This window comes from Staurois parvus, unplaced genomic scaffold (assembly GCF_062004578.1).
Source record: "Staurois parvus isolate SC_StPar_1 unplaced genomic scaffold, SC_StPar_1.0 ptg000187l, whole genome shotgun sequence".
Taxonomy (NCBI): domain Eukaryota; kingdom Metazoa; phylum Chordata; class Amphibia; order Anura; family Ranidae; genus Staurois; species Staurois parvus.
In genome coordinates this window covers 4,823,889-4,841,742 of record NW_028317983.1, presented here as the reverse complement: position 1 = coordinate 4,841,742, position 17,854 = coordinate 4,823,889, and the positions used below count along the sequence as shown (strand labels likewise).

The window sequence follows — 17,854 nt, the reverse complement described above, 5'->3', positions numbered from 1 at the left end:
TATTTCTCCTTCACAATGAAGCAGTACAGCTGCTCAGCAGAGGAACCCAAAAACTAGTGGAGATCTCTGGAGTAGTGGTGCCTACTAAACTGATCTCCAGCTTCCAGGGGGATCCTACTAGGGTTGCTACCTCATCCCTTTAAAACCAAACACATTAATTGTACAGGTTCTGTGGCTGATTAAGGTGGTAGTTAAACTCACCTAGTGCCTTATCTGCATTAAATTAGCCTCAGAACCTGTGTAATTAATATGTGTTTGGGTTTAAAGCGATGAGGTGGAAACCCTAAACTCTAGGTCCCACATGTATACTTACATTGGCTGAAGGGGAACCAATGGAAAAATTGCCATACCTAAACTTCAGTTTTAAAAGATATCCAAGCTAAAGCTACATTGTTGGATACAGGATAGGAGGGTTAAACACTTAGCTAAGATTTTTTTTGTGGGTGGGAGAGGATTTTCCTTTGCTGTCTATCCTGGAGACACAACGTAGACATAAAAGGAAGATTCCCTCTTAGACAGCTGTGACAGGAACTGGTGTCCCCATTGGAAGATTTCCATACACTTCCATTTCTGGTGACTACTCCAATTCTAGATTTCGTCATTGCTTTTTGTCCCCCCTGGTCTCCGTCCCGAATAGTCCCTTGGTTCCACTCATTACCTACATCCCAGTACCGCTCTTTTAGAGAATACAGAACCAAAGTATCCATTTGTATGGAATTTGTTCATGATAACAAGAAAACTAGTAAAAAGATCCCCTGCAGCCAGCAAAAATAGAACCCCCCCCCCCCCTACAGCAACAATGGGCCACCTGCAACAAAATAGCCCCCTGCAACAATAGACCCCTTGGCAACAACAGATCTCCCTAGAACCAGCATCAATAGACCCTCCAACAGCCAACGATAGACCCTTCCCTTAACAGTAGATCCCTACCAGCAACACAGCAACATAAGATCCACATCCAGCAACAATAGATCCCCACCATCAACAGTAAACCTCCCCAGCATCAATAGACACCGTCCTCCCCCGCATCAATAGACACCGTCCTCCCCCATGCAAAAATAGACCCCCTCCAAAGACAATAGATACCCCAGCAGCCAGCATCAATGAACCCTTCAGTACATCTCACCACCCCTTGCCATTACATACATTCAGTGCTGGGGGTACCAGAACTGCGTTCCCGCTGAAAAAAAGCCCTGACTAAACATCTTATTGGAAATGATGCACTCACTGTAATATTATGCTCATTGTGACATGGGGGATGTTTAGCTCCATGGTAGATGCAGTTTCAAGTGAGTTCACACCAGTCAGGAACTATATTTCAGGGCTTGGTAGCCCACTTTTATTAAAAGGAAAGGCAAAAACAAGTCCAGCATAAGGTCCAGTATAAGTCCAGCATAAGCATAAGTCCAGCATAAGGTTTCCCATGCAGGGGTTCTTCTCCAGTAACATATACACAATCCAAATGAAAATGCTAGCCCACCTGGCTACTCTTCAGCAGCACTGTTGCTCTAGATACCAGTCCTTCTGGCCACCAGCTCTTCCAGGCACACAGCTCCTAGCTTCATGGACACACAGCTCCTCTGGCCTAGTCCTCAGGCCGTTAACTGTCTCCTACTCCTACTCCTACTCCATGCAGCCTCTCTGACTCCTGTAGGAGACCTTTTGTCTCTCTTGCATGGAGCCCATTGCTAAACCTCCATTATAAGGCCTGTGTGCACCTGGGGGGACACCCTGCTGTTCCTCCACAAAACCCAGACACTGGGTTGGAGATTCCATCCCACACAACGCACTATGAAATCTCCAAACTAGGGAGTCCCATCCAGGACTACCAAAACCTGGAGAAAGCCGCAAAATCAGTTCTCTCCATTTAAAACCTATGCTCCCTAGTCCTGCACTCAGCAAAAGTGCAAATCCAGTTTCCTTTTGATGACCAATTTCACCGTGACAGAGTCTTGTCCTGTTACCTAATGTTATCATATCTCTCAAACGATCGTCGATTCTCATTGATATGAATTATGAAAATGAAACAAAAATTATGGTCATTGGCAGTTATAATAGTAGAAATAGAAAAAACCTTACTAACCGTTCTGTATCTGCCACCCCTCTCTGCCAATCCCTCCACTGGCTCCCAGTTGCCCAATGGATAAAATTCAAAACACTAACACTGACGTACAAAGCCGTTCATAACACTGCCCCCAATTACATCACCGATCTTGTCTCTAATCATCACCCAAACCGTACTCTCCGCTCCTCGCAAGACCTCCTACTCTCTAGCTCCCTTGTCTCCTCCTCCCATGCTCGTCTCCAGGACTTCTCCAGGGCTTCCCCCATCCTCTGGAACTCCCTACCCCAATCTATCAGACTATCGCCTACTCTGCTCACTTTTAGGCGATCACTGAAAACCTATCAGGGAAGCCTACCCCGTCCTCAGCTAATACTGGAATCCTCTACTCTTCCAACCACTCCATCCCCCACAGTTATTACCTTTTGTACCACTAGCCCCTCCCTCCTAGATTGTAAGCTCCAAGGAGCAGGGCCCTCCTATCCCTCTTGTATTGAACTGTATTGTTACTGTATTGTCTCCCACTATAATGTAAAGCGCTGAACAAACTGTCGGCGCTATATAAATCCTGTAAATCCTGTAAAATAATAATAATAAAAAAGGCCCACGTGCTATTAGTACTCAGTAAAACACACCTATAAGGCTAGGTTCACACCTATGCAGGTTGCATTTGAGCCATTTCTACATTGCGTTTTTGCACCTGCGTTCTTGCCACGTTTTTTATGCGTTTTGTGTTTTTGTTTTTCATTTTTCTTGTTGCTAAGCAGATTTAAAATGCAAAACACATCAAAAACGCAGAAAAGACTCAGCAAAACCACAACAAAATCACAATGCAGTGTTTCCATTGAAGTCTATAGAACCAAAAACGCAACTTTTTGCTTTCCAAAAAATGCACCTGGTGAAAACGTAGAGATTTGAATATGTCCCATAGGAAATCATGTTAAATAGTCTGTATTGCATTTCTGCAAAACGCTGCAGAAAACGCTTACCGTAGGTTCACACTGAAGCGTTCTCTCCAGTGTTTTGCATAAACTATTATAATTATACAGGATTTATATATTATTATTATTATACAGGATTTATATATTATTATTATTATTATACAGGATTTATATATTATTATTATTATTATACAGGATTTATATATTATTATTATTATTATTATACAGGATTTATATAGCGCCAACAGTTTGCTCAGCGCTTTACAACATAATGGGAGACAATACAGCAACAATACAGTTCAATACGCAGTACAGTCCATTTAACATGATTTCCCATGGGACATGTTCACATCTCCACGTTTTCACCCGGTGCGTTGTTTGGAAAGGGTCAGGGAGTTTTTTGAACACAAAACGTTGCGTTTTTGGCTCTATAGACTTCAATGAGAATGCTGTAGAAAAGCATGTATTGCATTTTTGTTGCGTTATTTATGCTTTATGCGTTTAAAATCTGCCTAGCAACAAGAAAAATAGATTAAAATAAAAGTAAAATGCGTCACAATTGCAAGTGCAAAAACGCAAAACAAAACGCAATGCAGAAACGCCTCAAACGCAACCTGCACAGGTGTGAACCTAGCCTAAGGTGTGAACCAAGGGTAAATCAATCAATAAATAAATCAGAATCAATCAAGAAAGCAGCTGCCACCCAATTGTGGAGTGATTGCACAGTTGGATGGCAGCTGCTTTCTCATTTGTAATTATAATTGATTATCTGTTAAATCAGAACACATATTTAAAACCATAACCCCTGGTTCACATATGTGCGGGTGGTGCGGCTGTGGAAAAATCCGTGCAGCCGCACCACCTGCACAGGGGAATGTGGACCCGTGGGCGGGTGTCATTAGTTCTAATGGCACGCCGCCCGCACTGGAAAACGCAACCGTAATGGGAACTGAGGTTCCTGTGTGGGCTGCGTTTTCAGAAGAAGTGCAGGGACTTCTTCTCTGCGTGTCCCGGGGCACGTGAGTCCATTCAAATGAATGGGCTCTTGTGTCTGCGCAAAACGCGACCCGCACGGCTGCATATATGTGAACCGGGGGTGAATGGTACTGTATTACTCCAAGTGAGCAGGCAATTCAAAGTTGAGAAAATGTGTACACTGATATTAAGATGGATGTAAAGCCAAACAATGTAAGAGAATAGCATTGACCTTCCGATCCACAGATCCCTAAAGCCCTCCCTATAAACACAAGATATCCCTATAAAAGTCACGTCAACTAGCTTGTTAATTAATTTGGCTTTATCAGTTCAGAAATTCATCTTCTAGAAGTGGTGCTATTAAATGGTCCAGTTCCTATACAGTGATTGATTTTATGGGATGTTGTGAAGGATCAGATATTGGAATCCGATGATACTGTGTCTCGCCCCATTCACACAAGGTCCAAGTCTCACACAACATTCAGAAGAATTGATTGTAATTGCATTATGTACTTTATAGATCTTAACTAACAAGCTGTGAGTACAAACCTTGTGTACATTGATTTGTGATGACTTGTGCTCTTCAAATTGGGTAAATTTGGGTATATTATTAAAGTATATCTAAAGCCAAAAGTTTTAGTTGTCAGCAGGGGCGGACTGACCATTTGAGCACTCGGGCACTGCCCGAGGGCCTGGGCTCAATAGGGGGCCCCATGAGATGCCCCTGGTACCTTTCATTGGCTTATTCATATACATTTTTGAGTTTGGGCAAGGACACAGGGGCCCCATGATCCTCTATTGCCCGGGGGCCCCATGAGTTGTCAGTCCGCCCCTGGTTGTCAGTTAGTTGGATAAAGCAGAGAAGGGTAAAACCCTTTGTCAAATTTTTCTGCCATCTGTGTCCTATTCTGGAGGTTTCTCTTCACTTCCTCTCCCGCAGAGACAGCAAAAACCCAGGAAACTTCCCCAAAGTGAGGAAAATCATCTCCTAAACCAGGGGTCTCCAAACTTTCTAAACAATGGGCAGTGCTAACCAATCAGATGCTGTCTAGCCTGTACTGTCATCCCTACAAGGAGAGGAGCGAAAGCCACTTCACAGGTCTGAGGAGTTGAAATTTCTTTCCTCTCCTTGCAGCGATGACAGTCTGGGCTGGATTGCATCTGATTGGTTAGCCCCTGGTACCTTTTTCATAGGCTTTTTTGGGTTTGGGCAAGGACACAGGGGCCCCCATGATTCCCTATTGCCCAGGGGCCCCATGAGTTGTCAGTCCGCCCCTGTTATCACCCAAAGTGTCCTTTCTGCTCCTCCCATGACCTCTTGCTCTCTAGGTCCCTCGTCACCCCGTCCAATGCCCACCTCCGGGACTTCTCCAGAATGAATGGGCTTGGCACAGAATGAATGACCATGAAATTTTGCAGGATGAATAGCTGCGCAATTTTTTTAAAAAACACATCCCTATAGTGTTTTTTTTTCTTCCATAGAAGTCTATACCTCAGTCCAGGGAGAAGGACATCAGAGGAGTAATGAGGGACAGAGGGATTTGGTTCCAGTTTATGGACGGAGTAAAATCTATCTAAAGATAGTTGATTAAAAATTGAAAAAATTAAATTTAAATAAAAATAATCAGATTTAAATAAAAAAAAAATCAGATTTAAATTAAAAAAATAATTGATTTTATCCACCCTGATTTCGCTCACCCCCGGTGTTTGATAAAAGCGGTTGCCATTTTAGCGCCAGACTCATCCTGTACAATGAGAAATGTGACATTTGGGAAGGTTAGAAGGAGGCAGTTAAAAAGAAGGATGAAAGAGCGGCGAAGTCACTCAGCCGTCCCTGCTCTCCTTTATTCTGTCCTGACAGTACGGCTTGTGATAAATCCTCTATCTGCTGAAGGATGGAAGACATGGGTCCTGTCCTCGTCCTCTAACATGGCATGCTGTGACACAGTGAGGGACAGAGGGATTTGGTTCCAATTTAGGGACAGTTGATGGAGTTAAGATGAAGTTGTAGCGAGATATAAAATGAATGACACATGACATGCAAACTCTCAATTTCGCTCAGGGTGGATTTGATTTAAATCAAGTTGATTTAAATCATGATTTAAATCACTAGTGAAAGGGATCAATTTAAATTATAATTTTTAAAGAGCACCTGTCATCTCTGTCCCGCAGCGGCTCCTCCTCTGACCCGCTGTTGACTCACCGACAGCCCCATTCACTTTAATGGGACGGCTGGTGATGCAGCAGTGACAGCAAGGTGAGGGACGTGGCGGCAGATGAGTGGATGCCCGCTAACAGGCGCTGCCATGATGGATCTAAAATGACAGGTGCTCTTTAAATGTAAGGAATTCAACTCATTCTTGTTGGTAGTTAGAATCTTTAATATTTGCAAACCAAAATGAAGGTTTCCTTTTTAGAATAATAAGCTGTCAGGTTTTTAGAACAGCGATATCAGAAGCGATTTTAGGTGAATAGGTTCATCACACATAGTTGGAGAACTACTCAAATTCTTTTATTTCATGTTTTTTCTCATGGTGACTGAAATTGTGTGAATGCATCAATGTCATGCATGTTATCTCAGCTTGCAGAGCTTGGATTCATTGAATCAGTTTACCAAAAATGTAAATATTGCAGAATATACAGCCTCATCCTACATAACTAACCTCCATTTCATGCTGAAAAAACTAAATTATTAATGTATCTTAAATAGAAAACTATCTTTAGATAGATTTTGACTCCAAAAGCATTTTATTAAAATAAATTTGATTAAACCACTTGATGCTGACGTCACACAGAATTGGGCTTTTTTTCCGTGGGGCTGCATATTTGCGTACCTGTCTTTGTGCTGGGAGCGCGTCGCTTTGCGCACTCCCAGCACAAAGACCGCGGTGTCGCTGAAAGCCCCGAGTCCTGTTCTAACAATCAGGACCCGGGACTCTAGATTTCGGGTCACATGATCGCTGTGATAGCCTGTGATTGGCTATCACAGTGATCAGTCACTGTACAGCCCGGCCCCCTTGCTTTTTTCTCTCTCTATGAATGGAGAAGAGAGATACATTGTATCTCTAACTCCTGGCATAGAGAGAAAAAAAAATGTTTGTTTAAAAAAAAAAAAAGATAAATTAATAAATATTAAAAAATAAAAGAAAAAATAAAGAAAAATACCTAGATCAAGGTTTGATCTAGTTCAGTGCCAAGGTTAGCGTTTGGGTCAATGTCAGGGTCAAAGGTCAAGATTTGAAAAGAAATTGGTATCAGTGTCAGTGTCAATGTCAGTGTGTTTTAGGTAAAAAAAAAAAAAAGACAAAAACAAAATGCGCACTATTGTTCTGGGCTGTACTACAGGTACTAACAACAAATAACATACACATATATGGTATCTCTGCGATCTTCAAGAGCTGGAGAATTTATTTTGGGTTGTTTTTTGGTGGTAGGTTATGGTCGTAACAAGAAACACACAGCTAAATAAAAAAAATTATTATTTTTTTACTATTTCGGGCCAGTTTTCCTTTGATCATACAAAAATAATCATGAGCTATCCATTACCATTTACCACCAAATGAAAGCCCAATTTGTGTTGAAAAAAATCTATGTATAATCCACCTGGATGTACAAAGTAGTTGTGGTGATATGTACGGTTTTACTAACACATGTCAACGTTGCAGAATTGTACTTAGGCATTTAGATTTGTTTTACCCTTAGGCGTGAAGGGGTTAAAAATAAAAAAAAATCAGATTTAAATGTAAAAAATACGATTTAAAAAAAAAAAAATCTTTTTTTCCACCCTGATTTCGCTCATCCCCGGTGTTTGATAAAACCGGCTGCCATTTTAGCACCAGACTCATCCTGTACAATGAGAAATGTGACATTCGGGAAGGTTGGAAGGAGGCAGTTAACAAGAAGGATGGAAGAGCGGCGAAGTCACTCACCCGTCCCTGCTCTCCTTTATTCTGTCCTGACAGTACGGCTTGTGATAAATCCTCTATCTGCTGAAGGATGGAAGACATGGGTCCTGTCCTCGTCCTCTAACATAGCATGCTGTGACACAGTTGCTCAGGTTTTCGCAATCTGGATGAGAACCCGTCCCAAGGCATTTGTATCCATAGATACTGTAACGCCTGGTAATATTTTTTGTCCTTGTGTTGACAAAGTCTTAATTATAGTGTCGGGTTTTAGTGTCACGAATGTGTCTAGCACACCGTACTGGAAATGTGACTTGTTTGTGATACAGAAGAACCTGTGCTGAATCCGGCTGCATGCTGCCTGGTCTGTCACTGGTGATTAACCTCTCTTGTTGACTTGTTGTTTGAGCCATTATATCATAGAAAGGTTTCTGGTGTAATTGTAAGTTAATAGAGAACATAATACAGCAAATACATTACAGCGGTGAACTCCTCAAATAAAGATAATATAATCCTTGTTCTACTGGACCAATACAAATATTCAAAAGAGAAGATGGGACTTTCAGGGTGCATGAACATCAATACAAAACATAGTAAAAAGTTATACAATTTTTATTTCGTATTTTTGTAGAAAACACAAAAGGAAAAAAATACAGAAACATAAAAACAATTTCAGTACTAAGAGTAAAACTGAGATTCAAACTTGGTTATGTAATTGTAGTTACTCCCTACATGTTTCGCCCTCACGGGCTTCTTCAGGGAAGACATTTTTGAAGAAAATTCTACCACCGAGGCAGTCTAGAGATATATCAAAGAAAAATTATACAATTACCAAACAACTTCTCTATTGAATATTTGCAACTTTAAGGGATGTGGTGCAATAATCATATCTGGTTGCCCGCTCGCCACTTCACTGTTGGACCAATACAAAGTCAAAGCAGACATGAGCTGACAATCGCCATGATGTCCATTTTCGGCTCAACCAGTTCGCCTCTAGAGCAATTTTTTTTTTCATTTTTGCACACATGTAAACCCCCAGAACATTATATATTTTCTGAAAGCAGAGGCCCTGTGGAATAAAAAAAATTATAGTTGAAAATTTTTATGTCACGTAATATTTGCGCAACTGTTTATTAAACGTACTTTTTCCGAAAAAATATAATAAAATAAATTTTAGTGCAAAAACACACAAGATAATACCCGTTTTTGGTAAAATATAAAATATGAGGTTATGTTGAGTAAATAGATACCAGACATGCCAAGTCTTAAAATTACGTGCGCTCATGAAATCGGAAAACAAAACTACGGTACCCAAAAATCTTGATAGGTGGCCTTTACAGATCATCAGTTAACCAGGAACTCTTGTGCTGGAATTATTGCTCTCACTTTTTATCAAAAATGGATATTATCTTGTGTGTGTTTGCACTAAAATTAATTTTATTATAATTTTTCTGAAACTGTACGTTTAACAGTTGCGCAAATTTCACGTGACATAAAAATTATCGAGTTAAGTAGTTCTTCTCTTGGGAGGTTCAGACAGTAGGCTCTTGCTTGGATTTTAGGAACAGGAACTGCTGTAGGTGGAGCTACACTATGCTATATTCACTGACCACTCTTACAGAGGCGACCACAGTAATTCTTTTATTTATGTATTTTTTATTTTTTGTTAATTTATTATTTTAAATTACTATTACTTTTAAAAAATGCAAGGTCAGCTTATTACGTACTAAAATTATTATTATTTCTAGTATATTTAAATTATAATTATAAATCTTAAAATATTTTTTAATCGTGTTTTAATTATTTTTTTTATTGTATTTTTATAATTGGCTGGAGGGTTCACTCCTAGGGGTGGGAGAGTGTTTTATTAAGTCTTCCCTCTTCCACTACTTTTTATTTTATTTTTTATTTTTATTATTATTTTGTAATTATTATGACTTTTTTTTATAAATGCAAGGTCTGCTTATTACATGCTAAAATGTATAATATATATCTACTATATACTAAAGTGAAAGGTCTGCTTATTGCATACTGCTCCCTTCCCCCATCTAAAATAGCTGTATTATACCTTTAAAAAGCACCTGTGGAGGAAAGATAGAAAGTATAATAACCAGCTTCCAAATTTTTGCAATCAATATATAGAGCCATTTGAGTTAACTGACTATATCTTGTGGCTTCACAATCCATTGACCAGTGTTGAGAATATCTGCTAATGATGAGTCCCATTTTGCTGCATATCGACCTTCAGACTGTTTTGCTGGCAGGGTTGTGAATGTTGGTTTCAAAGAAAGAAGTAACGCTCATATTTTTCATGTTCATCACCTGTTTACGAGAAACAAATTGCTCCAGGAATTATGTAAAATTGCACAAATCACCACCCATGTAAAAAGCAGATGAGTTGTATGATGATTGTATGCAGTTGGATTTGACATTTACGATGCAGTAAAATAAAGGAATGATAAAAACAAGATGCTGAACTATATGGTAGTTTGACGCTACTCTCTAGCAAACTGTTCTATTGTGAAGCATTTAAAACAAATATATATCCACCTGTGTACAGTATATACATTGTATACATTTCCATGTATGCTATACTATTCACAAGCATTCTTTCCTTTGTACGTATACATTTTCAACGTGCAACCAACCTGTCCTGTGTCTTGAACCACAGGTTTACTTTAATCCCCCACTCCTCCTTTAAATACTCTACTGATCTGTTCAACAGGCAGCTGAGCCATGGTTTTAACGTCCTCACCACCTGAATTCTAACATTACAGACTGTCTTCGGGGCCACAGCAATTTTAACTCAAGCTGTAGAATTTGACAGGCGACACTACCTGTCAAACTCACCCATTAAGATCATTGGGGACAACCACTGTGAGCCAAACTCTTGGCTTGGAGTTGTGGCACAGTTCTGCAATGTAAACTTGTTGATCAGCAATTAAAAAACAAACAAACAAACAAAAACATATATACAGTTGTGTTCAAAATAATAGCAGTCAGACATCACTAACCGGATCAATCACTGTTTTTGGTAGAAATTATATTTCTACATGGCAAATAATTTACTAGCAGGTGTAGTAGAGTAAAAGAAATCCAACAGACCCAACAGTCATGACATGCATGCTGCTGATTCTGTGTCATTGAATCACTAATTGAAAGGGGCATGTTCAAAATAATAGCAGTGTAGAGTTCTATTAGTGAGGTCATTCATTCTTTGAAAAACAGGTGGCAATTATTGCCCTTATTTAAGGAAGGAAGGCAGCAAATGTTGTACATGCTGGTTACAGTGCATTTCTCTCTGAAATTCTGAGGAAAATGGGTCGTTCCAGACATTGTTCAGAAGAACAGCGTACCTTGATTAAAAAGTTGATTGGAGAGGGGAAAACATATAAAGAAGTGCAGAAAATGATAGGCTGCTCAGCTAAAATGATCGCAAATGCTTTAAAATGGCAACCAAAACCTGAAAGACGTGGAAGAAAGTGAAAAACTACCATTGGAATGGATAGAAGAATAGCCAAAATGGCAAGGACTCAGCCAACAATCAGCTCCAGGAAGATGAAAGAAGGTGTAAAGTTCCCTGTGAGTACTGTTACAATTAGAAGACACCTATGTGAAGCCAAGCTATCTGCAAGAAGCCCCCGCAAAGTCCCACTGTTGAAAAAAAAGACGTGCTGAAGAGGTTACAATTTGCCAAAGAGCACATTGACTGGCCTAAAGAGAAATGGCGCAACATTTTGTGGACTGATGAAGACAGTGAAGCATGGTGGTGCAAGCATCATGATATGGGGATGTTTCTCATACTACTGTGTTGGGCCTATTTATCGCATACCAGGGATCATGGATCAGTTTGAATACATCAGAATACTTGAAGAGGTCATGCTGCCTTATGCTGAAGAGGAAATGTCCTTGAAATGGGTGTTCCAACAAGACAACAACCCCAAACACACCAGTAAACGTGCAACATCTTGGTTCCAGACCAACAAGATTGACGTTATGGAGTGGCCAGCCCAATCCCCGGATCTTAATCCAATAGAAAACTTGTTGGGTGACATCAAAAATGCAGTTTCTGAGGCAAAACCAAGAAATAGAGAAGAACTGTGGAATGTAGTCCAATCATCCTGGGCTGGAATACCTGATCACAGGGGCCAGAAGTTGGGTGACTCCATGCAACACAGATGTACAGCAGTTCTCAGAAACAGTGCGACTACAACCAAATATTCATTAAGTGATTCAAAGGAAAGCAAAATCATCAAACATTTTTCAGTTTATATAGTGAATGTTTGAGTTTGTAAAGAATACAAACACTGCGATTTTTTTGAACAGTCTAATATTCACTTTTCTTCAATGTTTTTAGAGGAACAACACAAATGTGATATATTTTCCTTCATGTTTTGATTTGGAATAGAATGTGTCGGGTTCCCAATGCATTTGTGTGGATGGAAATAAAAGCTATTAGAAGGATTTTGAGCTTTATTCACTTTTTTCAACACACTGCTATTATTTTGAACACAACTGTATATAATCAAGATGCAGCGCTCAAATTACTGCCTGGAGTTTGCATGTTCTCCCTGTGCCTGCGTGGGTTTCCTCCTACACTCCAGAGACATGCAGGTAGGCTAATTGGCTCCTGTCTAAATTGGCCCTAGTATGTGTATGTATGAGTGTGAGTTAGGGACCTTAGATTGTACGCCCCTTGAGGGTTAGGGACTGATGTGAATGTACAATATATATGTAAAGCACTGTGTAAATTGACGGCGCTATATAAGTACCTGAAATAAATAAACTTAGCCTGTGTACTCTCTCTAGGTTTCAAAACAATCCAGGAGGGCGACAGTGCAACTTTTATATGTCAGTAGACCCTCGATTTAGGAAAAAAAATTAGGATGAAAAAATGTAATAGTTAGTGCACAATTGATGATATTGATGGTGTTGCTGTTTATGTTTTATGGTGAAAAAAAATATACATCTATAGATTTCTGAAATACCTCAATGAGAAAATATAGAGAACTATTATTATTATACAGGATTTATATAGTGCCAACAGTTTGCTCAGCGGCTTACAATATAATGGGAGACAATACAGCAACAATACAGTTCAATACAAGAGGGAAAGGAGGGCCCTGCTCCTTGGAGCTTACAATCTAGGAGAACTATACAGTATTTTGGCCATTAGGTGGAACTGACAATTATAGGAATTAATCTATTGCTGGAAAAATGGGAAAATTCATCCAGCTTGCACGAATGGTGTGACATTTGCTTGACTTATGTTTTATAAAAAGATTCAGCTCAGCCAATTGCTTTAAAAAAGTCCTGGATTCTTTCTTAGATACACAGAATATAACTGGATATAACATTTATAGGTAAAGTTGATCCAGGGAATATCCGATTGCCTCTCGGGGGATCAGGAAGGAATTTTTTCCCCTGCAGGAGCAAATTGGATCATGCTTTGCTGGGTTTTTTGCCTTCCTCTGGATCAACTGTGGGTATAGGATTATAACTTTTTTTTTTATGGTTGAACTGGATGGACTTTTGTCTTTTCAGCCAGACTAACTATGTAACCCCATAGTGCATCCCGATTTGTACAGGGCTGATAAAAAGTGCAAAGCAGGTTGATCCCCTTTGTGCTACCAGTTTATATAATAAACAACATAGGTTGCACCATCTAATAACTTTTCTCTGAAAAAGCTCTAAACACTTCAGGAACCGCAGCAAAGTCCATTGCAAACTCTTTCGGGTCATGTTTTTTTTTTATCAGGACAGTCGGTTTCTTTCCATCTTCTTCAGAGTGATTGTGAGGGTAAAGGAATTTATAAACTAATTGGGACAACAGTATTATCTATTTTTCAATCCTTATGCCGCTAGCCTTAGCAAATAGGTAGGAAAGTATTTTATATTTGTAATCCCTCCACTGGCTTCCAATTGACCAGCGGATAAAATTCAAAACACAAACATTGACGTATAAAGCCGTTTATGACACTGCCCCAAATTACATCACCGACCTTGTCTCCAAATATCACCCAAACCGTACTCTCCGCTCCTTGCAAGACCTCCTACTCTCTAGCTCCCTTGTCTCCTCCTCCCATGCTCATCTCCAGGATTTCTCACAGGCTTCATCCATCCTCTGGAACTCCCTACCCCAAGCTATCAGGCTATCACCTACTCTGCTCACTTTTAGGCGCACTCTGAAAACTCATCTCTTGAGGGAAGCCTACCCCGACCCCGGCTAACTACTGGAATCCACTACTCCCCCAACCACTCCATTCCCCACAGCTAATTACCTCTTGTACCACTATCCCCTCCCTCCTAGATTGTAAGCTCCAAGGAGCAGGGCCCTCTAATCCCTCTTGTAATGAACTGTATTGTTACTGTACTGCCTCCCTCCATAATGTAAAGCGCTGAGCAAACTGTCGGAGCTATATAAGTCCTGTATAATAATAATATATTTGTTTGTTTTAAAATGTTAATATTTATTCAGTTGCTTCCTGGTTTCTGGCCTAGGCTGAAATTATGTCATACATTCCAGGAGTCTTCATGAGCAATTTTCTCTCAAATTATTCTTCTGTGGGAGAAGAGGATGGAGGGGGGGGGGGGGCTTTAGCAGATAAGCAAACCCTTCTGCCTGCATCCCTGATCTAAGGGTAGATGGATTCCAGGAGGTAATTGCCACATGAATCATCTGCCCTTACTCAAGATGGCAGCAGCTCGAAATGCTATAGGTGGGTGTATTCAAAGTGATATCTCAACAAAAAAAGCATGGAGACATGGATGGATGGGGGAGCCGTGAAAATGAAAAATGAATTAAATTGTGTTTTCAGTTTGTGGTGCTCAGATATAGTTAAAGTGTTATTAAGGTCAATTTTTTTGTGTCTGTAACAGTTTATGGAACTCTGCATTGTATGCTATTACGCTACTGCTATATGACAGACCATTTCTATATTATTTCTTTTTCTGTTACTGTTATTGACCCACAGTGACTGTATTGTGTTAATGGCTTGTTTGTTCTGTTGTGTGTTTATTGCATCTAAAATTTCAATTAAAAAAAGCATCTGTTTAAAAAAAAAAATTTTTTTTCATTGAAAAAACAAACATCTCATACTTACCCGCTCAGTGTGATGGTTCTGCACAGAACAACCCTAAACTTCATTTTCTGGGGTCCCCCTCTGGCGCCCTTGGCTACTCTCTTCTCGGTGGGCCACATAAGCAGCTGCTTTCTATGGGGCCCACCTGCGTGCTCAGTCCTGAGCCGCACTGCCTGCATCCATAGACACAGACAGTGGTGCTTGGCCCTGCCCCTTGCTCTCTCATCACAGGATTTGACTGACAGCCAATGGCACCTGCTGCTGCCTGAGTCCCTGTGAGAAGAGGAGTTCATATAGTGAACTCGGTGTAGAACTATTCCCCCTGAGGTCATCACAGAGGACAAGGGGGCACTCTACATCTGGAGGAAAATAAATTTAATCTCCAAACACGGAAAGGTTTCTTCACAGTGAAAATGTGGAACAGACTCCCTCAAGAGCTGGTTATGGCCAGTTCAGTGGATTGCATCAAAAAAGTCCTGGATTCTTTGTGGGTACACAGAATATAACTGGATACTAACATTTATAGGTAAAGTTGATCCAGGGAATATCCGATTTCCTCTCGGGGGATCAGGAAGGATTTTTTTTTTTCCAGCAGGACCAAATTGGATCATGCTTTGCTGGGTTTTTTTTGCCTTCCTCTGGATCAACTGTGGGTGTAGGATTATAACTTTTTTTTTTCTGTGGTTGAACTGGATGGACTTTTGTCTTTTTTTCAGCCAGACTAACTATGTAACTTATGCAGGCCATAGACGGGTCAAACATTGGCTGATTTTTCGAACGATAAACGAAAAATCGGTCGTTCGCTTGGCCTACGTTACCACCAACTATTAAAAAAATCATCCGACTAAATCATAAAGTTCACCCCATAACTTCTGTCCCTTGCAGGTCACAGCTCATGCGCAGATTTTTTATCGTTAAAACGATCGTCCGATTTGGCCATCATTGCCGGGAAAATTGGTCGATTGTCCAAATCGGCTGCAAATTTCCCAACATAACCGAGGATCTGAAAGTGCAAAATACACGAAAAACGGCCGACGAACTAATCCACTAACGGTACGAAAATCGGCCGATTTTTCTTTCGGCCGAAAAATCGGACGATTAGCGACCCATCTATGGCCTGCATAAGAGAAGACTGCAGCCTGGACAGCACTAGATCACTGACTGACTCGGGGTTGGGGGGGGGAGGAAGGGAATTACTGGGGTGTATTTTACCTTAATGCAAGGAATACAAACACCCAAGCCATTGGAACCAATTTAAGTTCTGCTTTAACAGAGAACAGTATCTTTGTTACCATGTTAGAATGGAATAGGAATAGTGGAAAAAAATGGCAATGTCCCTGTCACGATGGCATGATTGCCGCCACCAACATGCGACAATCTCACGACCGCGACCACCAATACGTCACGATCGCGGCGTCATACCCCAGACCTTCTCACCAAACTCGTGACTGAAGGACCGGCCGATCCAGACCGCGATGTGACGTGCGTAACAATGCCACACTCAGCTGCACCCTGCACAACGATTGTCCAGCTAATGGAACACAATCGACGCACCGAAAGCCTGAATGCGCTTGTTACTGGGTCGGGTTAATTACGCAACTAACCCTTCACACTGCCACCACCTCTTTTTGTACAGAGAAAGGGGAAACTCTCTTTATCAAATATACACTGTAATAGTTGAAAAGTCGCCTGTCCAATACGGTCACCGCAGGCCCATTGGGCAGAGGATTAAACAAACACAGTAGCGTCTCTTCAAAAGGCAGGGATTTGTAAATTGCAATTAAGCACTTTAGAAACAGTTTAACACTTTCAGAAAGAAAGATTTATTACTAAAAGAGTCAAACAGGTGCAATAAATTATTTACAGAAAAAAGATGTAACTAAGATATATATATATATATACACACAAAGGACCATAGCACAGCAAGGAGATAACAAGGAGAAGTTAAAGGTTTAAGTTACTTACCATTTAAGCCTTTGAGGTAAGCAGATCCAAGTTGCAGAGCGAAAGGGTCTTTGATCTCCCGCTGTTACGATGGAAAGATAGGAGATGTCTTCAACTTTACTTTGTAGGCCTACTAGCCTGTTTTTTAAAGTTCCCCAGCAGGGGGGTGGCTCTGAGTAACTGGCCAATACTCTGTTTAGGGCGGGATCGTTGGGCGGACTCTGAATTAAAACCAACAGCTTCATAATCCATGATATGAAACATAGGGGACAAACTGACTGAGGAATGTTCATTTAATTCTGTCACTTCTGCTGTTAGGTTTTATGAGGTTACAATCGCTTGGGAGAAGCTGCCTTATCTCTGTTAGGAGGTGCGAGTTTACACAGGCTTTTGGACAGCCTGTCTCTGAGAGGCTCTGTCTCTATGGGGGGGCTTTGTAGCTCTGGGCCCCCTGCTGCTCTACCTGCCAGTGAATTTTAACACACACACATCTGTCACTGTGCCTCTCAGGAAGGGAGGGGGAAGGAGAATAAAGGATAAATGAATACTTTTAATAAAAAGGGGGACTCTGCGTCCATCTCTGATGAGCAAGTTTGCTACAGTCCCTGTAAGGACCCTTTATATACTGATTGGTCTTGGTGTAAAACACTATTTACTCCGCCATGTGGTTACCAACCAGGTTCATTTGGGAACTTCATAGATTTCTTATAAAGAACTTCATCCACTGGGATGCCATTATCCTTTGCTTCATGAAAGTCAGTTCTACATGATTCTTATCCATGTAAATTCACTACTTTGGCCTTAATACATTTTATCAAAGATTTTACACTATGGGAAGCTTTTTTTTTATTCCATGCATGTGCCCTTTACATGCCTGATATTGATGATCCATATGGAGTGGGTGAACGCCATTTGACCTATGGTTGGAGGCTGTAGAGGAGGCTGGAG

General features: G+C 40.6%; 1 protein-coding gene across 1 annotated transcript in view; it reads right to left on the bottom strand.

Moving 5' to 3' along the window:
• The window catches only part of LOC149462036 (uncharacterized), a 199,697-nt gene extending 191,677 nt beyond the window's left edge, over positions 1–8,020 (bottom strand). Inside the window, exon 1 of the mRNA XM_089677513.1 lies at positions 7,908–8,020. Within this exon, the coding sequence (XP_089533639.1) occupies positions 7,908–7,985 (78 nt within the window). The 5' untranslated portion in view covers positions 7,986–8,020. The remainder of the gene's footprint in view (positions 1–7,907) is intronic.
• Positions 8,021–17,854: the final 9,834 nt, after the last annotated feature.